The 25,641-nt window shown below is 42.4% G+C and overlaps 1 protein-coding gene across 6 annotated transcripts in view; it reads left to right on the top strand.

Moving 5' to 3' along the window:
- The window catches only part of App (amyloid beta precursor protein), a 217,788-nt gene that overhangs the window by 65,502 nt on the left and 126,645 nt on the right, over window positions 1–25,641 (top strand). For all 6 annotated transcript variants that reach the window (XM_050138545.1, XM_050138546.1, XM_050138543.1 and 3 more), the window contains exon 3: window positions 7,294–7,423. In XM_050138545.1, the coding sequence (XP_049994502.1) occupies window positions 7,294–7,423 (130 nt within the window). The remainder of the gene's footprint in view (window positions 1–7,293; window positions 7,424–25,641) is intronic.

Below are 25,641 nucleotides of genomic sequence, written 5' to 3'. Positions count from 1 at the left end.
CTCGCGCCCAGCAGTTTTGCCTCCCGCCTCTTGTAAGGAAGGCGTCCTTGTGAAAACACAGGCCTGCTCTCCTCCCCGACATTGCAGAAGTGTTTCATCAGCTGCGTGTTGCCTCTCAGCACCTCATTAAGTCGCAAGCAGAGACAACTTTTTTCAGCTTCCACTTCTCTTTCTCAACTAAAGGAGATGTTCTGTTTTCTGTATCCCCCTCTCATTAGCAGAATTGATGTGGGAGACAATTTAGGATGCCATTTTTCATCAGGTTTCAGCAGCTTTAACGTGTGTCACTTAAATCGAGAAACAGGAGCGTGTTCTCTTGTACACACTCTTGTCTTGGCTTATGCACCGAAGTTTACGCAGCTGAAAACATGCTGTTAATATGGTCACTGTGTGCTTAGAAAAGACACTGACGTTAGCTGCTAACGTTCCTCCTCTGTGAAGTGAGGCAATTACTCCTGAGAACTGGGTGGCGTGCTGCCCAGGAAGTGTTTGCAGCGCTGTCTGGCGTTAGGAAAACCCTCTGTTACTGTATATTTTTGTTTTCTTCTTGAATATATGCTTTCAGAAGTTGAATTGGTCCATTTCAAACATTATCTCATGATCGGCCCACCTCTGTACCTTTTCCTAGAAGGGTCTTTGTTCTATATAAATGAGATAGCGACAACTCCGGGGACAATATTAGTTCTGTAAGTTACCATAGGTGTGGTTGCTCCCGCCGTTTACTGACCTGTAGACAAAAATGCCCTGAAGCACCACGGGTTACATGCAGGCTTCTGGTATATATGCTTAAAGTACTACATAGTTATAACATGAAAACAAAATAGAAATGTCCTGTAAGATATTACTGCTGTGAACAAAAACACTTTTACGTCAGCCATATGTTGTTTGTGTTCGTCTATTTTGCCCCCAAGTTTCTGTTAGAAGTATTTTCTACTACCTCTCTTTGGAAGAACAACATTGGAGGTTATTTTTCTCAAAAAGCTCACAATCCAGTAACTGTTTATAGTAGTGCTTAGAGGAAATCGGCGTGTGATGCCCAAAGGGAGCTTAATGCATATAGGATGTTTCTGTCGTGAATAGTATCAGACTTTAACCAGAAATAACGTTAAATATGTCAGACATTTAGAGTGCTGTCATAGTGTGTGTGTCAGGGGTGGGTGTCTCAAACTACAACCCTTAGCTCCTGCCTTCAAGGAGCGCACGCGCGCGCGCGTGCGCACACACACACACACACACACATATATATTCTGATTGTGGAAACAAAGGGATTCAAGGAGGGGCACTAGAGGAACCAGCAAATGAAGTTGAATGTTCCCTTAGTTTCTCTTCAACTATAAGGACCATGAAGCTGATTTTTATTATATTTTCAAGAGAGATACTGAAAAGCAGTATTCCTTTGAATCTGAATGTACTTGCCGTACGTTTCAGAGGCTTGGAGCTCAACTGCTGAGTCTCTCGCTCTGCGGCAGCGTTTCTCTCTGCACCTAGTCCTGTTTTACTTCCCTGCATCAACATCATGATCCAGATGCCTAGCCTCGCCTTTGCATGTTTTGCTCTGGCTTATCCTAATGCCCGGCCAAGTATCCTTGTCACCAGTGAGAGCCTGTATATATTCAGAACTCTTGAGCAAGAGAATGAAGTTATATTTTGCTTTGGTCTGGCACCAGGTAGCTATAGAGACAGAGCTGTGGAAGTAAAATGGGGGTTGCTAAATGCCCTCCACCATGAGGGGATCGTAGGTGAGAATCAATGTACTTAACACAGTACATTGTATTTATTCACTGTATTTATACAGTGACTTCCCCATAGCTTAGGACCAGTAAAAACTGGGCATAGCTGACTTTTCAAGTAGCTGACACAGGCCTAACTTTGGCCTTGCTTTAAGCATCTGTAAATAGGGTCTTTCAAAGACTTGTACTTAAAGGTTTAAATTTCTTTTTTATGTGTGTGGATGTTTTTTGTGCATGATAGGTGTGTGCACCATATGCATGCCATGACCCTGAGTCAGAAGAGGGCATTGGATTCCCCAGAACTAACTCTAGGTAGTTCCCAGCCACCGCAATGATACTGGGAATCGAACCTGGGTCTTCTGCAAGATCCAAGTGCTCTTAACTGCTGAGACATCTTTCCACACACATCCCCAAATCCCTATTTTAATCAAGAAAACAACTTCACACACAAAATACTATAGAAAAGAAAGGAGTGAGAGTATGGTGTAGTCATGTCCCTTCTACTGTCGTTCTGGTAGAACATCATCAGTGACAATTGTCCCTCTAACAATGTGTATTTTGCATATAAAGTACATGCAAATTGCACAAAATACTCAGAAATTGAGGACTGACACCCAAAGTTATTCTCCAACTTTTACACATGTGCAGGCATGTGTCAGCGTTGACATACAATTGCACGTGCACACATAATACATAAGTACACACATGCACACACACACATGCACGCACATACACACAAGACCCATGGAATTTTTACCTCCTTTATTGAAACTTACTGTGCCACAAGAAAATATTAAATATCGAGCTATTCCTGTGCTTAAATATTGATGAAAAGTTAGGAACTTATTTTACAAGGTCATTTATGTATTGTAATTCTTTTAAATTTTTTTTGTTGTTTTGTTTTGTATTTTGAGACAAGGTCTCTCTCTCTGTATCCCTGGTTGCCCAGAAGCTCACAGAGACCCTCCCAAGTGCTGAGACATAAGGCATGCATCAGCATGTGCACCATTTAACTTTTAATTCTTGACTAAGACTATGATCTCATACATAATCATAAAAATGCATTATTGTCTCTGTAGACTTCTATTGGAACTACTTAAACAAGCATTCAGACTTTAGTTTTGTAACTTTTAAAAATGTAGGTGTTTCATTGATGTGTGTGTGTGTGTGTGTGTGTGGTTTTGCTTTGTCGGGGTTTGCTCCTTTGTCATCAGATTACCTGATTTGTCGTTCAGTACTTCAAAAGAAAATCTGCTCCTTTATTTTTTTTATCATCTTTTCCCCTTTAAACAAACTTCCTGGTGTTTATAACAACAAAATATTTTTTTCTTAGGCCATTGGAATAATTCTTCATCTCTGTGTAGTGACCATGTCAGGTTGATGTGACTGTGGCCATGCTATTCATTAAGGAAATAGACAGACTACATGGGTTATGCAGCAGTTCAGATTTTATGATCTCCACATCTTCCTGCATATGTACACTGCCGTCAGTAAGATGGAGGGAAGTAGAGAAGCCCAGAGAGTCACACATGTGTCCTAGATTTTGTGGATGGAATTGGAAGTTAATTGTCTGGCTGATCACCTTTCGAAGCTCTGGTAGTCTCAAGGGAGAGCCACGCGTTCACGGTTTTAGTTTGTCAGTTTGCAATTCTTCCTGCTTAGACACCGGGAGTTGAATAATTTACTGGTCTACTGCACCAGATATTATTCCAGGAATCTCACGATGGCGTGTGAACAGTGGAAGCAAGGAGGCCCCTTCTCTTACCCGTCAGTTTGTAAACATAATTTGTTGGTTTAAATGGAAAAGAAGGAAATGTGGTGTGACTGTCTATTATAGGGACTTACAGAAAACTGACATCTAAGAAGCTTCGCGGTAGGGTGGCATTTATGAAGTGCCAGCTGGAATCCTTTAGAAAAATGCAGTAACTCACACTTTACTGCACAGAAAGTCACGTCCCCCAGGGCGAACTCTCATGCCATTGAGTTTATGACTCGGGAGTGCTGTTCGTTTGTGGTCTAATAACCCAAGAAAAGGTGGGAGAATTACATTTCTGTACACAAAGCTACTTGCCTTTCATTATACAGAATAAAGCTGTGGGGCTGTAAAATTTTTAGTGGCATTTTCAAGGAGAGCCTTGTGGGCGCCTTGAAATGCGTGTACCGAAGTGTCAAAGATACTTAAGCGCAAAATAAGATGAAGCAAAGATAGCTGTGCCCTTTGAAGCTAAACTGCTGGCTGTGTTTGAAGAACCCAGTGCAGGGCTCTGACTTACAAGTGACAGTCTCTTATTTTTATTTTCAATTGTTCGCGCATGCATGTGGATGTGTGTGGGTGAACAGGGGCTACCGTGTGTGTGTGTGTGTGTGTGTGTGTGTGTGTGTGTGTGTGTGTGTGTGTGTGTGTCCACGCGCCCATGGGAGATTGGACTCAGGCCAGCAGGTGCCTTTATCCACTGAATAATCTCATAGGTCCTGACTTATGCATTAGTGTGTGTTCTCCTCACATAACCTCCACCATTAAATTGAGTCCACCAATGCCTTTTTTTTTTTTTTTAAATGTATACAGTTTTATACTTATGTATTTACCAAAAGAAAAAGCAAAACAAGACCAACAACAAAACAAAGAAAGGCGGAGAGATGCTCAGGATTCCTGCCTCGTCTACACACCTCACGGTACAGCTGTGACAAGTCATGAGCCTGTGTGGGCATGTCCTTGTCACCCACACTCGGGCTTGCTCTTGGTGTTGTGCCTCTCTGAGTTTGGACAGGTGAAGTGGCAGTAGTTTCATTGTTTCATTAGCTCTGTGTGCTCTGTCTTCTTCTCCTGAGACCTGAAGCGCCACTGTCTTCTATGTACATGTGTGAGATTGTGTGCAACTGACATTTGTCAGGTATGTGTGTCCAGGGTTATAGGCAAGTGGGAAGGACAATTTTGAGTTTCTGTCTGTAATTCAAGAGTCATGCCCTCTTTATTTTTGTAAGCTTTATCTTATTTTATGCGTAAGAATGTCTTGTCTATTTATGTCCACCATGTATGTGTCTGGTGCACACAGAGGTCCCAAGAGGGTGTTGGATCCCATGAAACTGGAGTTAAGGATAGTGGTTAGTCACTCTGTGGGTGCTATAGTCAAACTCAGTTTCTCTGTGAGAACAGCTGCTCTAACCCTCAGCCATCTCTCCAGCCCTATCGCCTTGTGTCGTGAGACAGGGTCTCTCACTGGCTTGGGACTCACAGATTAGGCAAGGTCAGCTGGTCAGGGAGTCCCCAACTCCCCAATTACAACTGCTCCCACAACCCAGGTTCTGAGGATTCACTCAGGTCCTCATGCTGTGTTGCAAGGGCTTTACCCGAACACTAACCTCTCTGCTGCCCCGGCAGAGTTGCCTTTTCAGAACTGTCATGTGATGGAAATCATAACAGTTTGTAACCTTTATAGACTGGCTTCTGTGACTTAATGATAGGTATTTAAGTTTCCTCCGTGTTTCCATAACTAGAGGACTCTTGGGGGGCACTAAATAATATTTTCTTGTCTAGAATGTAGTTTTTAGATTATTTATCCATTTTCACCATTTCTCACAGTTTTTTTGTTTTGTTTTTGTTCTTGTTTTTGTAAAATACAGATTAAAGTAAGGTGATCAAGATATAAGTAATATTGTTTTATACTATTTTTCAATTGTTTAAGATTTATTTATTATATATACAGTGTTCTGCCTGCATGTGTGCCTACAGGCCAGAAGAGGGCACCAGATCTCATTACAGATGGTTGTGAGCCACTATGTGGTTGCTGGGAATTGAACTCCAGGCCCTCATGGAAGAACAGTTGGTACTCTTAACTGCTGAGCCTTCTTTCCAGCCCTCTTTTAATTGTTTTTTTTTTTTCAAGGCAGGATTTCTCTGTGAAACAGCACTGGCTGTCCTAGAATTTGCTCTATATACCTCAAATTTTGTAGCCTCAGACTCAGAGATCCACCTGCCTTTGCCTCCCCAGTATTGGGATTAAAGGTGTATGCCTCCACATCCCAGCTGTTTTATAGTATTTTGAGAGGATAATAATCAATGAAAAAAAAAAACACAACAAACAAGATGTCAACATTTTAAATAAAGTCAAGGTCACTCTGATAATCATAAACAAAGTACTCCGTATCCATAATTCACAGGTGGACATGACCCCTCTTGCTGAGGAACCTGGTTCTCCTCACCAGTCCTCAGCATTGTCCCCACCAACTGGGGCTGTGTCCTCCTGCATTTCCACTTCCAAGCTGCTCATCCTGGTACATCCATAACCCACTTCACCTATGGACTCCTGTGCTTTCCAGCCTAGACCACCATTCTCCTGAGTTGGAGTTGTCCCTGCACCCACTAATCGCACGGCACACAGCCTCAGTCTTTGGAGTCTTCTGCTCTGGGCTTTCTGTCACCCACTACAACAATTCTTTCGTACGTTGTAAGTGATTTTGAGGACTCAGTGATTCCTCCAGTACTCAGTTTCCCTCCGTGACCTTGACTTCCTTTCTAATCATCTACTCCCTCGGATGGCCATATTTATATTCTTTGCAATCACTGGTAATTGAGGCTTTCCTGAGAGTCTTAATTTTATCCTCACACTCTCCCAAGGACTGCTTCTTCCAGGCTCAGTTTTTCTGATATGTCTACAGCAAACCCTTTATCTCATTTCTGGATTCCAGTTCCATTGTCTTACAGTCTTTTGACTGTGTCTAATCCCCTTCACGTCCTCACCTTCGCCTCTACTTACACAGCCTCCAGTTGGAGCCATCTGCTTCCTTAATGCCTTTAGTCAGCTACGTCTATTGTTATTTATCTTGCAAATCTGCTCACTTTAGAGGCACATTTTATGTTACTATTTTCTTTCAAATCTCCACTCATTATTATTACATAGAAGTGGTCTGATATTTTGCAAATACATTTTAGTTGATTGAGTTTGACATTTCATTCCAAGTGCTCAGCGAACGGCATGATTTACGAAGAGCAGCCATCGGCGAGCAAGATAAGTAGTTTGTGACTGAAGAAGGAGCATTCTTGAGTGCCATACTTCAAATGGCCCTCTTGAAGGCTTTCTTAATAAAATATTTTTATGTAAACTACTTTAAGGACAGAAGCTGATGTTTGTATGGGAACTGGCTACCTTCTGTGCTCTGGGTATAAAATACTTGTCAGGTGGAGTGGGTTGAAATTCAGTTAAGATGATATCCTCAAGTGTATCAATAGCTGTGTTCCTTTAAAACACTACAAGCCATGGTCTTCAATTGTCTGTTTATTTTGCATAGAGAATGACCTCATGCTTCCAAGAGTCTCCACTCCTCCATGTTTCTACTTTGTCTCCTCTGGACACTGTCTGCATGGGCAGTTTAAATGCAAAGCACTAGGCACTGCCAGTCAGTCCTTTTTCCCTTACACTGATGCTCTTGTTTGGCTAGAGCCCAGCAGAGCAACTTGGCTCTCAGGGGATAACGGGACCTTTTAATGGCAGTGGAGGTCCAGCAGGTTCGTTCGTTTGCCAAGCTTCGCCCAGTAATGGTTTTCCCCTTCTCTGGTGCTCCGTAGGTCTACCCTGAACTGCAGATCACAAACGTGGTGGAAGCCAACCAGCCAGTGACCATCCAGAACTGGTGCAAGCGAGGCCGCAAGCAGTGCAAGACCCACACCCACATCGTGATTCCCTATCGCTGCTTAGGTGAGCCAGCCAGCCGTTCCCACAACTGGTGTTGATAGGTGATATTCTGTATGGTCATGTGCATATATGATGCCTTTAGCATGCTGTCACCACTGTATCTGTGCATTTCACATCAGCAGATTCATCCAAACATGGGCGGAAAATAACTGAGAAACAAACGCCAAACAATACTGTATCTATATTTACGTATCATTTATATTGCATGCGATATTATAAGTAAGGAGAGGTTTATTTGTTGCTTTATTATTTATTGTGGTGCTTGAGAATAAATGGAGGCCTTTATATAGGATATAGGCGAGGCACAGATTATACCACGAATGTGTATCACAAACCTGAGAGAGGTAGTTTGAAGTATAAAAGAGGTTGTATGTAGGTTATGGGTAAATACTGTGTCATTTCCTATGAGACTCGGAGTTTTATTGTCCACAACGCCCACATCTACTGAGTGACAAACATCTGGTGGTGGAGTCCTAGAGTCTCACAAGCTGTTCCGTTCCCATTTTTGCTGTCCAGTTTCACCAGTGGCAGGCCTGGTATATTTCTTCCCAGGATTTGACAGAAGAAAGAAAGTGGAGTTTTCCCTCTCACTAATTCCTCAGAAAGCCCTTTCCTAGAGCACCCTTTGTTTCTGAAGTTGCAAATGGTCATGAAATGTGTTTGATTGTTTTGTTTTCTACTTACTCATATCAAACTGGAGGAAACGGTGTGGTCACAAAGGAAGGCTCAAAATCTTGCACTAACTCCAAATTTTACTTTCATTTTTGTCTTGTCAAAAAGAGCCATCCTTGTCTTTTGGAAATGCTGCCTTAAGTTCATTTTCCATCCTATGCCTCTTCTTAGCTGCCATTTCATGGGAACAAGCCTGGTAGTGGTAGCCCTATTTGATCTGACAAATTCCATAAACGTTTCCCATTCTTATTAATTAGTAAGAAGGCTGTAAATAAGGATGTAGGAAGTATAGACAAATATTGATAACTTCTTATAAAGCCTAAAAGGAATCTCTGATAGAATGTCCCAGCTCCTTTTCTAGGTATAAGGCAGTGGGTTTGAGCCCAGACACTTTAGCAACAAGGGCTCCAGACCAACTTTGCAGATAAAGCTCACTAGAGATTCTAGAGACATGCACAGATAGCATTTGTTTAGCAGTGGATCCCACAAGAGCCATCCTGCAGGCTGGTGGGATGACTTTGTGGGTAAGAGAGCTGCTCTTCTGAAGAACCTAAGTTCGGTTCCTAGTACCCAAGTCAGGTCAGGTGAAGCTTGTTAAGCTTCTAGCCTTGTAGCCTTCAAGGGCACTTTCACTCAAATGCACATCCTCCCCCCAGATACACACACACACACACACACACACACATGAACATGCTGATTTCTATTTATTTGTGCATGTAGTTTGAGAAGTCAACAGAAAACACGGGAGTGGGGCATTAGAATGAAGATCTCACCTGCATTTCATATCCAGTGAGTTAATAATGAAGGCAGCGTTGACCAGATTCTTAGCCTAATGATGGTCTGTGCGTTTTCTTCCTCTTCCTTCCTATTTTAATGCCTTCTAAGGCCCTAAGCTCTTCACTGTATGGTTGAGAAATAGAGAATTAATAAGAGAATATAAAGTGAATAAGGTTCAGATACTAATCTGAACTAAATCCAGACCTCATGCCGTAGAGCTTCCACAAGAAGCCAGATTTTATACCATGAACACACAGGAACCACATTGATAAAACTTGTTATATCGCTTAGGGGAACAATCTCACTAATTTGCCTCTGACACTAGTTTCATCTAGCAAACACCAGTTAGTAATGACGGTGTCCTGTCCTCAGCTCTTACCCCTAACTATTCTAGAACCATTTCACTTGTTGAGAGTTATAGAGATGGACAGGACAGACAGGGGAAAAGTCGTGCGAGAGACCCTGTGAAAAACTGAGGAAGATTGAATTCCCTTTTGCCTCTGTGACCAGATTTCTCTTTTATCTTTTGAATAGAGTCTGAACTCCTTTGATGTTGAAGTACATAATTCAGGGAGGCAGGCCGCTTGTGACATGCTCAGGAAGTTTCCCAGGTCTGCCTCAGCATCTGATATGGAATGAACACTCTGACACTAACCGTTTCTGACTGCGAATAGACCAGATAATCATTAGATATTCCCAGCAGGCATCTGGCCTGTTTGAATCTTTTATTGTGTTTCTCATCTTATAAATCCCCGGCCTTTTCCCATTGGACCTGAAATAGACTGTTAGTTGACAGGCAAAGCACACCTGTTTCTTGCTTTGCCAGTAAGTTTAGATTAGAATTAAGAGATATGACATTGTCTATTTCTTGGGCAGTCGCAAATTTTCTAGATGTCTCAAATGTAAGTGCTACAGAAGGCATAAAAATATTCCTAATATGTGTATGCATGGTATGCCTTCAATTTGGAGAAAAAGGATTAAAGAGGGTACATAACTCATGTACATATTGTTTGCATGAATATTGTAAATTGTAACTCTTTTAACCTTAATTTCTCCAGGTCTTTCCTTCCTTTTCCCCTGACTTCTTGACTTCTCCTTCATCTCTGTGTCTTGTCCTTAGTAATTGCATAGGGCAGCCACTGGAATTGTTATTCTGTGAGGTCCTCCTACACAAGGGAGAATATCAGTCACCAGAGAGGTTAGATTTTTTTTTTGATATAAGTCACACAGCTGCAGTGTATTCAGATCAGGACCAGAGCCCACCATTTCTTCATTCATCATCAGTATTCTTTGTGATTTATTTTTTTTAAAAAAAAGTATTAGAATAACTATCCATTTGCTATATAAATTCAAATCATGTAAGAAAGGTTGTGAGTTTGGAACAATAAATGTTAAAATTCTACAATAGATATTGTGTTGATAAAGGCAGCAACGCTGACCTTTGGTACTGTATAAATTGGAGCGGTAAAGTCTTCTGATAATGAAAGAGGTAATCAGTGGCTTTTTTTTTCTTTAAAATTTGCTCCTTCTGAAACAAAGAATTATTGTTTAATCTCAATCTAAGAACTCTCCGAAACCTCTAACTGTATCCAAATATATACTTTAGACAAAGGAGAGATTTACTAAAGTTTATTTCCACAAAGATGTGACCTAAAAGCAAGAGTAAGATTGTCTTATGCATTGCTGTATTGAAATTCAAAACATTCAAAACAAATCTTGAGAAAAATGCCTGTCATTCCTGGCATGCAGCCTCCTGACCTCTGTCTCCTATGAAGGACCCGGCAGGGCACTAGCTGAGTTCTCCCTACACCCTGTGTTTGCCTTGGAGACTTGCTCTGCAGTATCTGCAGTATCTTCTATTGCTTATGGGATGGGGAAGTGCATCATGTTGCCGTTGGCACTTTTCTCCCATGGCATGGATGGCTACCCTTGGGAGTGTGCAGGCCTTCTCATTTCACTTTTTGTTTATGATACTTCTAGAACCAGAGTATAGGATCTGACTTGATCGTGCAAACATCTTATCATGTACCATGTGGAGCTGAAAGCGTGTCATCTCAGCACTCAGGGAGGTGGTGGGTTTCCCGTCAAACTCTTTCCATGCGAATGACTTCTCTCTTCATGGTATGGTGGATCCACATTGAAGCTGGCTAGCAGTGGCACAATACGTTGTCTAAGATAAACCGCTGTTCATTCCTCAGAGTCAGAGCATCGTTCATAGTGTAATCTAGAAGAGAAATTAGAAGTTGGGGAGCTAGAATGTGACCTGCCAGTATGCCTCTGTTGCTAAGAGATACCCCAAATGTGTAGGTAGTCATGACCTTGCTCAGAATGAGAAGTTAAGAGGTTTTATTCTCTGAATTTTGAACTTTATAGCTTTAACATTTTAGGACAAGTCTGCCTTGCTTTCTAGGTGTCTGCTTCTTTGAATGACTATATAGCCTTCTTGGTCTTTTTTAGGTTAAGAAATGTATTTGGTTTCCTGACAGATAACGGTCCTGTAGCTCTTCTGTTGAACTTACGCTGAATAAGTTTTGTTGTTGTTGTTTATTTTTTAAGCACATCAGCCAATGGTAAAATATTTAAGAACGTTAAAATACATGTCACCAAAGTGTGAAAGTAGGCAAGAGGATGGAAGGACATTTGTTTTAGACCTTTGGATCCTGTAAATGCCCAGAAATCCAAACGTGGGAATCTGGAGACTTCACATATTTCAGTTTTATTAAATATGATGAGTTAGGTCTGCATGCCCTCCTGAGAGATCTACAGAGTACTCATTCACACACAACCTTTTACCTGTTTTAAAGCTAAGATTTCTAACAAGACTACTGAAATTGAATTAGCAAAGATATTATACTTGATATTAGACTGATAAATACTGTTGGCTAGGGTAGAGGGGTGGTATTTTAGGCTTTTCAAATAATTATCCAAAAATAGCATTAAGAATACAAGAAATGACAAGATGATAACAGTGAGTCTAAAACCCAATTAAAAGGCATTTTAATAACAGTATCAGTGGGCACTGTGGTCAAGCATGGTGGTGCATGTCTTTAACCCCAGAACTCAGGAAGGAGAGGCAGGCAGATTTCTGTGAGGTCTGTGCCAATCTTGTCTACATGATTAGTTCCAGGACAGCTAGGGTTACAAAGTGAGACACTGTCTTGGAGGGAGGAAAAATAAAGAATGCTGTGACATGTTCAAATATAGGTGCTGGGCACAGAAAGCTCTCGATACTTTTCTGCAGATTTTGTGATGGCGGCCACCCAGTGGCTCATTAAGGGTTCTGTTTTTTTTTTTTTTTTTTTAACACACCCCTTGGTGAATTTCAGCTCTTCCTGGAGATGTGTCCCAAGGGACCCCCTTCTCCCTGGCCCTTCTTCGTTCTTCCTGTCAGTGAGCCTCCAGCTTTGGCTTTGATCACTAACGGAGAAAGAAAGTCCCAGAGCAGCAGCTGTGCAGCAGCCCAGAGAGCAGCAAGTGCAGATTGCAGGAGAGTGGGGACAGCCCAGACACGGGACGCTTGAGGGAGGGATGACCCTGACTACCCGGAGTCCCCGCCTGGCCTACTAGGATCCTCTCACAGAGTTATAGTATGGATGAAACATAGACAATGAAGCAAATTTTAAATTATAGGCTTGCATTAGTTTTAGCAGAAAAAGCACAAAACAGTGAAAAGAAAACCAACAAAGGTTATTTTTATGAAATACCAGATATCAGTGTGCAACAGTTTTGTCTACTGTGTCGTTGGTCAGGTTGCTATCAGCTGACAAGGAGAAGGCTCTTGGTGTAGCTCAGTGCATAGTTGTTTGGCCCCATTGTTTTGGGCCTTGTGGTGAGGTAACACATGGTGATGGGATTACATGGTAGAGCCAAACTACTCACCTCATGGCCAGAAATAAAAACAATAATGGAAGAGGAGGAAGCTGGATCCTGGTGTCACAGTTCTCTCTGAGGGCAAACCTACCAATAACCTTCCCTCCTATCCCCTCCAGCCTCCATCTCTCAAGAATTCTACCACCTCTTTAGTTCATGTCTCTTTGGGGAGACAGCAAAGATGTGAATGTCACTGTCTTGGTGCTGGTACCATCCAAAGCTGTGCTGGTAGTGATGTTGGAGAGTAGGCAAGGCACTAAGACTAAGAAGCATGGTATCATCTCTCACAGCGGGGAGACCTAAGGTCGAGAGTTCACAAAAGGAGGCATGTATCCAAGTCACTATCACTTCTTCCTTTGCACGCCTACCGATCCCTTTTCTCACCCAGCCCGCCTCTGCATGTGTGTCTTCTTCCTCTGGGGGCTCAGTGGGTTTCCTAGGGTTGCTCACAAGAGCATGGATAAGGTCTTGATAGCAGGAGCCTTACCAGTGGCCACGTCTCACCTTCCAATTTTAATAGCAAACAACTAAGAGGTAGCTATGTGTCAGGAACGTATTACATCAGTGAGTCTGAGAGTCTGCTTAGGGAAAAGAATAATTGAGGAGCTATATTAGGAATAAACACTTCATGGTGCAGAAGATTAACAATGCTGTCTTGCGATGCTTTTGCATTTGGAGATAATTGGTTTCTGTGTGAAATGTAAGCTCTGTGGTGATTGGGTCTTTTGTTTGTTCACTGAAAAAAAAAAACCCAGAGCTTAGAATATGTCATAGTACTTAGTTCCCACTTGTCAGGATGTGTTGAAAGAATGAATTGGAGACTTAAGTGAATGCTGGGGAAGGTAGAAAGGGAACAGGAGTCTCCTGAAAGGCAAAAGACACGGAGCCGGGGTTTCTCCCGCCAAACACTTCCTAAGGTGACAGCAGGCGCCATTTACCTTATGTCATCCAAGCTGATTAACATAGAGAGCGTATTTGGTATTAGCGTGATTATCGTCAGCATGCTAGGAAGTCCCCTGTGTTGTGCCAGCTGAATGACTGGAGCTAGCTCACCCTTGTTTTTATAAAGACCTTTGCCCTTCTGACTGGGTGATTTCCTTTATTAGCAACATCTAGGCTTCTCATGTTTTCTTTGTTCTTCGGAGAACCCCCAGCCCTCACTTCAGTGTCCCGGTTCCAGGTATCTCTTGAGCATCCATTCTTGTTCTCTCCTTCACAGTTCTGCCTCCCCATGTGGTGATTACAGGTCCCGTGATCCCCCCCACCCCCACTCAGGCATCATCAGAGTCCGTCTCCTCAGCCCCAGTTATCTGTGGCATCCGCCAGACCTCTGAGCACGTTTCTGTCCTTGTTCTGTCCAGTGCCGTCAAATTCTGTTGACTGTGGCCTGCTTCCCATGTCCTTGTCTTGCTGTTCCTTTTGTGCGTTCCTTCTTTCCCTGTTTTCCATCTCGGGCTCATGTTTTTTTTTGTCCAGTTCAGAAATCCTAAATACTGATGTGTTTCGCCAGCACCTCTTCCTGGCTGTTCTTTGTAGACAGCGCACAAGCTCCCCAGGGGAATTCCATCCATGCAGTGCATCCCCTAAAGCTGTCCTGAGTTATTATGTCCAAGGCCAGGTTTCCTGGCTGGGGGAGGCGGTGGGGGGGGAACTCTCAGATTCTGTGTGACCTCTGGAGTACTGGTTCATAGGTTAATTTGAAATTTCAGGAAAGGTATATATGAATACATGGTGGGTAGCGGATAATATAACTCAGAGATCGACTACTTGCTTGCCATGAGTGAGGTCCTGGGTTCAAGCTCTGGCATTTTCAAACACAAAAGCACCAATATATGATGAATTTGATATTCTTAGATTAAGCATCGTGTTTAAAAAGTATGCTTTTTTAAAAATATTTATTTATTATGTATACAATATTCTGTCTGTATGTCTGCAGGCCAGAAGAGAGCACCAGACCTCATTACAGATGGTTGTGAGCTACCATGTGGTTGCTGGGAATTGAACTCAGAACCTTTGAAAGAGCAGGCAATGCTCTTAACCACTGAGCCATCTCTCCAGCCCCCAGTATGCTTTTTTTTATCAGTTAATTTATTGCTGAATACCAGTTGGAATGATTAAAATCTGTCACAGGCAAAAGAGTAGTTATTCTTGGCCTCCTGAAGAATTTATATGTATGATGTGTGTGTGTGTGTGTGTCTGAGAGAGAAAGAGAGAGAGAGAGAGAGAGAGAGAGAGAGAGAGAGAGAGAGAGAGAGAGATTTGTGCGTGTACATGCCCCAACCTCGGTTCCTTTCTTTTATCAAAGTCTCCTGGACTCTAGGTTCCCTTGCATAAGAACTAATTAGCTCTCTGTAAACTAGGCGTTCTGTTGCCAATAGCAAGCTTGCATGTGCTGATTTTTAAGTGGTGCTGTGCAATTAAGCACAGTCCTAAATTTTGAATCCTGAAAAGCATTTTGGATAATTCAATTTAAATATGAGATTTGTTGCCAAGTATCTCTTTAAAATATAGGTGTGGTCTCTATTTTAGAATTATGTTATTCTGTAAGGAGAACTTAGGGTTATACTAAAGCTAATAACTAGGGACCAACAATGTGATTCAGTGGATAGAGGTGCCTGTGCACACACAGCCTGGGAAAGCTGAGCTCAATGCCCAGATCTGGGAGAGAAAACATTTAAGAGTCCTAGCTGGGAAGAAGAGAGTTAAGTCATCTGCATGCACAGTGCCAGAAGGCTGCCTACTGTAGGAATGCCAACTAGAATTGCCTAATGAGTCAAGAATGATAAATGCTTAAAATTCAGGAAAACACACATATGACCTATTATTTATTGTTGTAGTTGAATGTTCTGGTGACATGGGACTTGTTATCAAAGATACCCTTTGAACTCGCTTGGCTTTTCAGACATCAGATCTGCTTTCCCAAAGAGATGGTCTCCTGTGTAATGCTTGTACCGTACAAGTTTCCAGGGACCTATATTCATAGATATCCCCCTGCCCTAGAAACTGAGGAGCTCTGGCTAGGAGACAGCTAATTAGTTAGAATATTACTCCGGGATGAAGATGTGTAGTCTGTCATGTGACATGAGTCAGGTCAAGAGAAGGAAGTGACCTTTGGCTTTGTTTTCCTTCCTGGTGAGTGACCTGAAGGACCATTTCATGTAACTTATGGTACTTTAAGCTTAGGTCGCGGAGCTCTTAGAGTAGGCTAACAGGAATGCTGTTGGAAGGTCTGCCTCGCTCACACTTTTCTTAGATGCTGCTAGCTATTCGTAGTTTCCCTCAACTTTTTTCCAAAACCACAACATTTTGGAATAAAAAAACAACTCAAATCCTAAGGACAACTTTCTTGGAATGTGAGTTTTAACTACTGTTATCATTTTAAAGGAAAGTCAGAAATCATACTATTTGAAGGGGTACCCCCTTTAGCTGTAAGCCTTAATCACATAGTGTCCTCCTTTCTAAATGTTTACCATAAAACGAGAGATTTCAAATCTTCAAACTCCCTGCCTGTGGCTTCCTACTTTGAGAAACGATTTAAGGACATTTAAAGGCTTGGTGTCTGCTTGCCCAGAATGCTCTTCAAAATATCTGCTCCCTGGAGAGTTAACCAAAGTTAGTCTTTTCATGTGACTTCGGTTTGTTGACCTGGAAGACTGGGGTAATGAAGTGGACTTTGGCACTGTTCCGCTGCTTTCTGGTTGAGTACCCAGCCTGGAAAGGAAGGCGTGGCTGACCACGTCCAAAGGGGAGCACGGATGGAGTGGGCCGCATGAGCGCACCTTCACGTGATGCCTCGCTTCTGCTGATGCTGATGAGAGTTCTAAACCGCGGCATCCATCAGTGTGTCGCAGCTGGTTATGATGCATATTTAAGTGATTTTGCATATTCAAATGATTTTGCATCCAAACAACTGCATTCGTTCTCTGCCTGGTGAGTAAAAACTGAGTGACACTTGAGCTCGCTCTGAAAGGAACAGACATTTTCATTATCAAATTCAGCCAAGCGGAAAGCGGCAAAAGGAGCAGGAGTCTATTTCTGTCTTTGATTGGACTTGTGGTGATAAAAGATTATTAGGTTGAAGAAGGGCCTCATTTCGTGTTGCTAGGTGACACAGCATTTCAGCCCACTAGGAAATAGTCTTTCTTAGTCAGGTGTTGAGTTCAAAGCCAACCAGAAGTCTCAAATGATCCATATCCCTTTAACTCATTATAGATAATTATCCATATCCCTGTATTTCACTATAGATACCTCTGGGGTCTTTGAAGAGAGTGAAGTTCTAGTTATATATTAATAATCTATATCCTCTTTATTCTTAAAAGTCATTATTTATCACTTGATAAAGCTTCCCTCCTGGCTTTATGTTCTGTTAGCAGAGATTCCCCATCCTGCTTAGTTTATAATTGCATCAGCAGGTGTAGACATATAACTCACTTATCCTCATAAAACACCGCATTAGAGAAGTGGATCGGGATCCTCCAGGGGGATTTGCTGCTAAAGCATAGTTAGGGATCTACCTTTTGAAGCCTTAATATAATTATTTCTTGACCAGCCTCCCTTTGTAGAAGTCCAGAAATTCAATTATTTCAGCTCTCTGATGATAAACTCCAGAGAATTGATTTACAAAAATGAACCTAAGCCTTGTTTACAAATCTGAGTGGCATTTCAAAGACCAGAGTGTCACAGTAGCAAAAAGAGGTTTCCATTTATCTGGGGGGGGGGGTGTATCCCCTTTGAAAGGATAAAGGGTAATTTCTAAAAGATAGTTTTCTGGAGAACTTGATGCACCATGATAGCCTGCTGTATTTTTAATCCTATTAGTGACTGTGTTGCACATCCTTAGGTATGGTGCTGGTGTGACGGCAAGTCCTGATTCTCTTTTCTGCACTCCAGCAGGGCTCTGAAAGCTGTCCGTAGTGTTCCGGTGCCCAGTTAAATGCTGTGTCAGCTTCAAGTGGTGTGGCCTCATTTCTTCGTAGTTCTTTTGTTAAGTACTGTGACTTTCTTTCATTTCTGTAAGATATTGATCCAATGAGAAATGGGCCATTGTTCTTTGTGTACAGTCATGAGATTTGAAAAGTTGGCTGGACAACCAGATTCTAAAGTACGTTTCTGAAAGGCAATGACCTCCAGGTAGACGGGCGGGTCTAGCAGTGACTAGAACTGCCCAGTGAAAGGTCGGCCTTGGAAGAGTCAGTAGGGAAGGTTGTTGAATCCTTAAGAATAGCCGGTATACCTGAGTGACAATGGAAGAGGAACACAGAACAGAAGGCAGCCTTTCAGCAATTAGAACTATTAAAAAATGGGGAAGTGGGAGAGAAAGAAAAAGCCCAAGGTAGAAAATAGAGAACCAGTGCTGCCTGCCCAGGGGAGGCAGGTGGAGAAGACAGAAAATAAGGAAGACAACGGTGGGGTAGCCAGGTCAGGGATTTGCTGTTGACCTTGAAAGAACAGCTGTTGATTGCAGCCTGCAGGCACTGGGCTGGGTGGAAAGGGTTGGGGGAAAGGAAGCAGGGACTGCAGAGTGATGGGCCAGAGCCCGGCAGCAGCTCCCCGCTCCAAGTGCCTCTTTCAGTCTTGATTATAGCCTGCCTCACACAGGGGTTTCCGAATATAGCATATGGAAGAGCATGCTGTGTGCACTTACTTCCTGGTGTGCTTTAAGGATTTGCTAATGACTCCTGGTTGTCTTGCCTCCCTGTACCTCAGTCTGGTTGGCCCTCTGTGAGTCATTACGTGGTTTTTGTTGTTGTTTTTGTTTTTTCTTTTTAAAGAACCACATATAACTCTAATTAACTACATCTTTAAAAAATCTATGTGGTTTTGAAATTTTTTTTAATGAGGTAGGGAAAAGGAAAGTTGGAGGAAGAAAGCAAACGGGGAAGATGTTTGTGTTTGCAAGAAGCAGCATGATTTAGCAGGGTGTCCCTGCAGTGTCTGCTTTGCAGCTCCTAGGAGACTGGACCGAATTTAACCAAGGAGGCTGAGGCCTGAAGGAAGCTGTCCTTCGGTTCCCACATCTGAATTAGTCACATATCTATACATACAAAGTATAGCAGCAGAACTGTCGAAAATGCAGTGGGGAAGGCGGGCCGTTTGCTGACAAATACGGCTTAGGTAGTAACAAAAGGAATCCTGGAGGCGGCCCTCTCAGTGCTGAAAATGTACAGTATGCTCACATTCTGAGTAAGAGGGAGCAGTGCCGTGTATTCTGAACTGCTAGCCCGAGCCTTTTCATGTTCTCTCCTAACCTCTGCCTGCCCTCATTTAACTCACTGGTCCTCAGGAGAAATTCCTGGTCTCTAAAACGTGATGCAAAGTCTGCTGTGCTCACTGCTGGCCACCACACATGGTCACACAGCATGGAGACATAGCTAGTCCAGAGAGCTCTGCGGGTGTAAAGGGACACCCTGTGTAGAGGGGTGGAATGATGGGAAAATACAGCATGCTTTGAGAATTGCCTTTGCAATGATTACACACTGAAAAGCCAATATAGGCTGTACCAGGATAAATAAAGTTATGTTACTAAAGTCAGTTAAATGTATATACATCCTTACATATGTATGTGTATATATTACGGAAACTATATATTGCTCTTTTAAATGTGGCTGAGACCACACGTGTGGCCTACTTTATATTTCTGTTGGACCAGGATACATAGACTCTCGATGCGTCACTGCCAGCGGTATGCCTCGTTTCCCGTACCCTCTATGGACACAGCTCCAGGGCAGCTCGGCATTCAGTGGGGCTCAGGGATATTCACTATTCCCTTAAAATTGCCTCAGCTTATGCTAAGTTTCGATTTTTGTTCTCATTCCTCTTTGGACTCTTCTGACCAGTAAGCATTTTTATAGTGTCGCTGTCATTATAGATTGAGCTTCCTTATCATAAAAATCTGAATGAGAAAAGGCTTCATAATTGGAAAGTTCTTAAATGCCCCTGTTTTGTCATAAAAAGAAAATCCCACTCTGTGAAAAACTGTTTCATGCGAAAAATTATGGAAGGTTTTGTGGAAGGGTCAGCATGGTGTCGTCTGTAAACTCAGCTCTTTGGAGGTCGATATAGGAGGGGTAAGCGTTCAAGGACAGCTGGGGTTATATAGCAAGATACTGAAAAAAAAGTTGTATGAAATTACTGGTAGACCATGTGTATAATGTATATATGAAACATAAATGTATTTTATATTTGAGTCTCATTCACAAGATAATATCATATATTTGAATAAATTCCAAAATCCAAAATTGAAACAAAACATTTTTGATAAGAGAAACAGAGTTTTTATATAGAACTCACCAGATCTTTCTGTGTTGTCTACAAATCTAGAAACTTCTTTTTTAAGATCTATTTTATTTTTAATTATGGGGATATGTGCATGTGTGATAGAGATACCCATGGAGTTTAACAGAACGCACTGGATACCCTGGAGCAGAAGTTATAGATGATTGCGAGCCACTCAACTTAGGTATTCAGAACCTACACTTGATCCTCTGCAAGAATAATGTGTTCTCTTAACCACCGACTCATAGCTCCAGCCCCTTGAATTTTGTAATTCAAAAATTTAGAATGAGTTGCTGGCAAGACGGCTCAGTAGGTAAAAACACTTGCTGGGCCAACCTGAGTTCAGTCTCCAGGACCCTGGGTGGGGAAGACAACCAATGCCTCAAAGCTGCCCTTTGACCTTACACGTGCTCCTCAACACACAAAGATTTGATATAGCAGAGGTGCATGCTTCATTTTTAAACAAAAGTTGATATTATTACACCTAACGAAAGAACCATGATTGACAAAATCAAGAATGTGTCTAACGGTTAATGCTGTCCAGATAATGATGATGATGATGATGATGATGATGATGATGATGATAATAAAAAGGCTGCAGAAATACCAACACATTAGTAGCTTAAGTTACTCAAGTTTCTTGGTAAGGAAACTCGGTACTGGGAAATAATCTTTTGGCTGAAAGTTTGGGTAAATCATTGAGCCTCATCAGGCACGGGAGTTGTGAAAGGGAATTGAATTCTGAGACCAATCAACTTAACTTCCTAAGACGAAGTTAAATTTGGACAGCAAAGATTATCTTTTATTGTTCACGATATGGAATTTTTTTTAAATTCTTGAAATCTTTTAAAAGACTCTAAATAGTGCGTGCTACATACATACAAATTACTTTGCTAAGAAAACTAGCCAGGTTCTGTACGTTAGGTGTCAGAAGAATGCATTGTAGCATCTACTCTTTCCAGCCGTAGCAATTCCATACATACTTTGTGAAGGTCTATATCATTAATGAGGTTGCAAATGACTTTGAACTTTTTTCATATTTGACTTTTTAGTTTTGATGTGATATTATTAACTGAAATCCACTCCGTGTTTACATTTGACTTGCTCTTGTCCAGTGTTCCTTTTCTGCCCTAGGATCCCATCCAGGAAAGCATTTCTCACTGATATAGCAGATCCCTTAGCACCCTCTTCGCTGTTAGTCTCTCGACAACGTTGATAGCTTGGCCAACTGTAATATGGAGGATGTCTTTACTCTGGAAGTTTCTCTTGCCTAGATGGAAGAGCACAGAAATAAAGAATCTTATACAACATAAAAGAGCACATGTTACTTCCTGGTACATCACTTCTGATGTAGCCACTTGGCTGAGATAGTGAATCCGGATTCACCCACAGGATTGTCCCGTTCCCCCTTTGAGCAGAGTGCCCTATTAAAGAAAGTCATTACACACAGCCTGTGATTATGATGGAGAACTGGTACTACTTTTCCTCCGATAGACTTTATATGTGTAAATTATCTGCAGTTCTTCTGCATAGGAGATTGTCTTTTCCCATTGTTTTATCAGTTAGGCTTATGAATGTACCTATTATGTGTTGACATGTAATTCTGTCCTACAGTGTGTGTATGTATGTGTATCTCACATATAAGTTTTATATTATGTATGTGTGCTCAAATCCTCCCAAATTTAGCTGTTGGGAGTTGGCTCCCGTACTCATTTGATATACTCTACCTTTAAAAGCTTTGTGATTATGACAAGATGCTGCTTATGTTTTTGCCCAGCTCTTAGGATCAACCATTTCCTCAGAGTCCTATTTCCTTTTATAAGAGAATAATATAAAAATCCAGTATCTAGCTTTTATGTAGTCATTGCTATGGACATGTCTGCTTCAGTGTCAGTAGAGTAAAGAAATCCACTCGGCCCTCTTTGCGCTTGTATTATGTATTCTTGTAGATATTTCTGGAGCTCTCTGTATTTCTGTTAGCCGCCATAGGAGCTCACTCTGATGATCCAAATCTACTCTGCTACCAAGTGGGCCATGTTCTACCCCCTGCTCTTGTCTGTAAACTCTCACCCCGCTGTGAGATTCTGGCTTCCATCTTCCTTTGCCTCCGTCACTCACTTCAGAAGGCTCTGATAACAGTATCAGATTGCTGTACCTATGTGGACCATTTTAAAAACCACAAAACTCTTAGCCAATTTTGTACGTTAAATTTTTTTTAAATGTCTTTTTTATTTAGAAACCAGTATTGTTAATAGAGAGGTACAGTTATTCTCCCATGTGGTGTGCTTGTGAGGCTCAACTCTATCCACTTGACTAGGTTTGAAAGATGTAAATTAAACTTTCAGTGTTCACTCCTTTTGTGTTTAGCCTATCTTGAACCCTCCACTTAGTTTGTGCCATCTGCAGGGAGCTCTCCAAAGAAACCCATCTGCCAGCTATTATTGCCATAGTCATGATGCGGTGACGTGTTGCTTGACAGCGTTGCAGAGCTGTGTAATTTACTCGCGTGTTCTTCTTGAGAACCCAGAAGTGACCCACGGTATGAAACAAAACTCCAGCACATGCAGAGTTGGTAGAGAAGCATTTTGGCCACTTGCGAACGTGTCCTTAGCCATCCAAATGCCTCCCAGAACATTTGTTTCCCAGCCTGTTGTCAGCATGCAAATGTTATAGGGCTGTCGGTACATCTAAAGTGGTAAAACAGCGAAAGTTTTCCAAGTAAACATGAGTAAACATCTCTTGGGTCTGTAGTTACCGTTTTGATACACACACCCATATGTAGTAGTGTAAGGTAAAGAGTACCCGAGTCTGGGTTGGTTCTTTGTTTATTTGGAGGACAAATGAGCAGTATTCGGTGCTCCTCATCATTTTCAGCGTGAAGCACTTTCTAGTTTGCCCGTCAGGATTAGACTTTATTTCTACTAGATTCTGTAGATTTGACCTTCAGTCGCCCATTGCTGTACCCTGAGACGTGGTTACTTCTCACATAGATAACTGCAAACAACCCCAGCCTGGACCTCTGCCTTCCAACCTTGACTCCTTTGAAACAAATAGTCGTGAAAACCGTCCCAGGCTTCTTCCTGTGTTTCTCAAGAGTGTTGATTTTTGTTTTGTACTTGAAAGCCCTGTGGTCTGCCCTCACCCACCCGCGATCTCTCACGATGTATTCCTCTCTGAGAATTCTCCCCTTCTTGCTTTTGTCTAAGTTCCAACAGCATGCATTTGCTAGGGTCTTCCGTACCCCTTGCTCTGTGGCTGGAATGTTTTGTCTGACTTACGATGTTTTCTTTTTTCTTCTCTCACTTTCTCCAACCTATGCTCGTGTCCTATTTATTCTCACAACCCGGTAAAATTCTACATCTGGTCCCAAAGATTGGTCTGTATTCTCAGAGAAGTGTGAAGAGCTTGCCGTGGATGAGCTGAGTCTGGAGTGCACTGAAGCATCTTGGGTGGGGAGAGGTGTTTGAAAATACCTGGACTTCTCGTTAGGACCACTGTGAGACTTGGGGTTCCTTGCTCTTGTCTGGGATTCTGTTTGACTCTGTTGCCTGGTACTGCTATTTATCATATCATAAGTGATATTCAAATGTGCAGCGGCATATCTTCATCTGTGAGGCTGCTGCAGGGTAGTGATAATATGATAAATTCGAGTTCCCTTGCCTACAGTTGGTGCATGAGTCTCAGTAAGCGGTAAGGAGCCTGTTGCTGTTTTTTTATCACTACAGCGATTACTAATACGAGACATGGTTAGCACATGGTTACTGGGGGAAGGGCACTAGTAATTCATGGAGCACCTTTGCTCTGGATGGTGAGTTAAATGCTTCATGAAAATTAGATCACTGCTTTCTCCCGGCTCTGCTGTTTCCTGCACGTGTGACCTGGTTGGTTACAGGTTTTCTCTTGCCTCCTTTTCTCAGAAAACTAAAAATGTGACTGTTGTAGCTGCCTCGTTTGCAAGGCTCTGAAGCCCTGGGAGAAGCTGCACTGACATCCTGAGGGATGTTCTGGGATGTCACTCAGACTTACTGAGACTCTCACCTCACCTCCCTTGGGAGATGGGTTCATACACATGAGAGAGGGGCTTTGTTGTTTTCAGTTACCCTACCACCAGCCCCCCAACTCTGCCCGCTTTAAAATAAATCTCCAGCCTTAGCGAGAAGGACAGAGGCTACATGTCCTGCAGAAATCCATTGACCTTCAGACCTTTTGGGTTTTTTCATTCCTGTGATTCTGGCCACTTAGCCTACTCCTCAGAATTCATACAAGTTTGTTTGCATGCAGGCATGTTTGTCTGTGCGTCCATGAACATGTACATATGTAGAGATCAGGAGACAACCTTGGCTGTCTTTCCTCAGATGCTCGCCACCTTTCTTTCTGGAATAGGGCTTCTCATGGTTGGAGTTCTCTAAGCAGGCTAGGTTTGCTGGCCAGCAAGCCCCAAGGGTCTCTACACCCCTCCCCCAGCACTGGGATTACAATTACATGCTACCATACCCAGCTCTTTTTTTCGAAATGGATCCTGGAGATCAAACTCATAAACTCGTACTTGAAAGCCAAACACTCTACTGACTGAGGTATCATTCCAGTCAAAAGTTTTTTGTTTTTTTTTTTTCTAGTCTGAGATCTTTGTGCCCCAGAGAATCGATTTATGACAGCTTTCCCTCTGAAATCAGTTTCTTCAAAAAACCATTGTGACCCTCAGAAATGGCCTCAGTTTTAAGAACTTTTACTCCGTCGTGTCTCACACGGTTTCCCCTCTTGGTTTTCCCTGTGGAGTGAGCTGGTGGGGTCTCCCCAGGTTTCCAGTAATGGCTGATTGTATTCGTGGTGCTGCCTCATTCCTGGAATCACGTGTTTTTGTAGAGGCACAGCGTAATAGCTGGGCATGCATTCCTGCTTTTGAACTTCACAGGACTGGAGAGTCTGCTTCTCGCCCATTTAACATCCCGCCCCACCTTTTCCTTCCTCAAAAAGTTCTACATTCTTCTGTGTCGGGGCGCCTTTGTGCTTAGTTGAAATACTTTCAGATTCCCTTACTGCTTAATTTAGCCAGCTGATAGTGAAGAAAAACAAACAAACATGGGCTCTGTTGGTGGGGGTCTGTCTGGAGGAAGGGTCTTCCTCCCTAGTAAAGTCTCCCTAGTAACATCTCCCTAGTAACATCGGGAAGCTTCATGACAGGAAACCTCCGCTCCTTGGCCCATTCAGGAGCATGGGCATGAGGTCATAGTTCCATGAATCATCTGTCTCGTGACCACGGAACATGAGAAAGTTGTCTAACAGTGGCAGTCCAGAAAGGTCTGAACCTCGTGGTGTCATCCAGTCCCTCTCTGTCCAAGCCACTGTCCAACATGTTCCAGTCAAGGGGGACTGCACGCCCAGCCAGTTTATTTGGCCTCCTAGATAATTTTAGCCTCATTTTTGTTTTTATTGCCAGATTAGCCATAGTGTAGATCATAATATTTAAGTATTTCACAGACATAGAATAAATCATTTTTTTAAAAAATAAAAGCCAAGGGAAATTAGCCAGATAAACCACTGTGACCAGAGTTTAAATGAGTCAAAACGTCTCTCGGAGAATGGAGAAAGGGGACACCTGAATTTTCAGCTCAGTTCTACGGCCTGTT

This window comes from Alexandromys fortis, unplaced genomic scaffold (assembly GCF_014885135.2).
Source record: "Alexandromys fortis isolate MF-2015 unplaced genomic scaffold, M_Fortis_MF-2015_v1.1 scaffold_11, whole genome shotgun sequence".
In the NCBI taxonomy this organism is placed as follows: domain Eukaryota; kingdom Metazoa; phylum Chordata; class Mammalia; order Rodentia; family Cricetidae; genus Alexandromys; species Alexandromys fortis.
The sequence above is the reverse complement of the archived record's forward strand: the minus strand, read 5'-3'. Positions and strand labels throughout refer to the sequence as shown.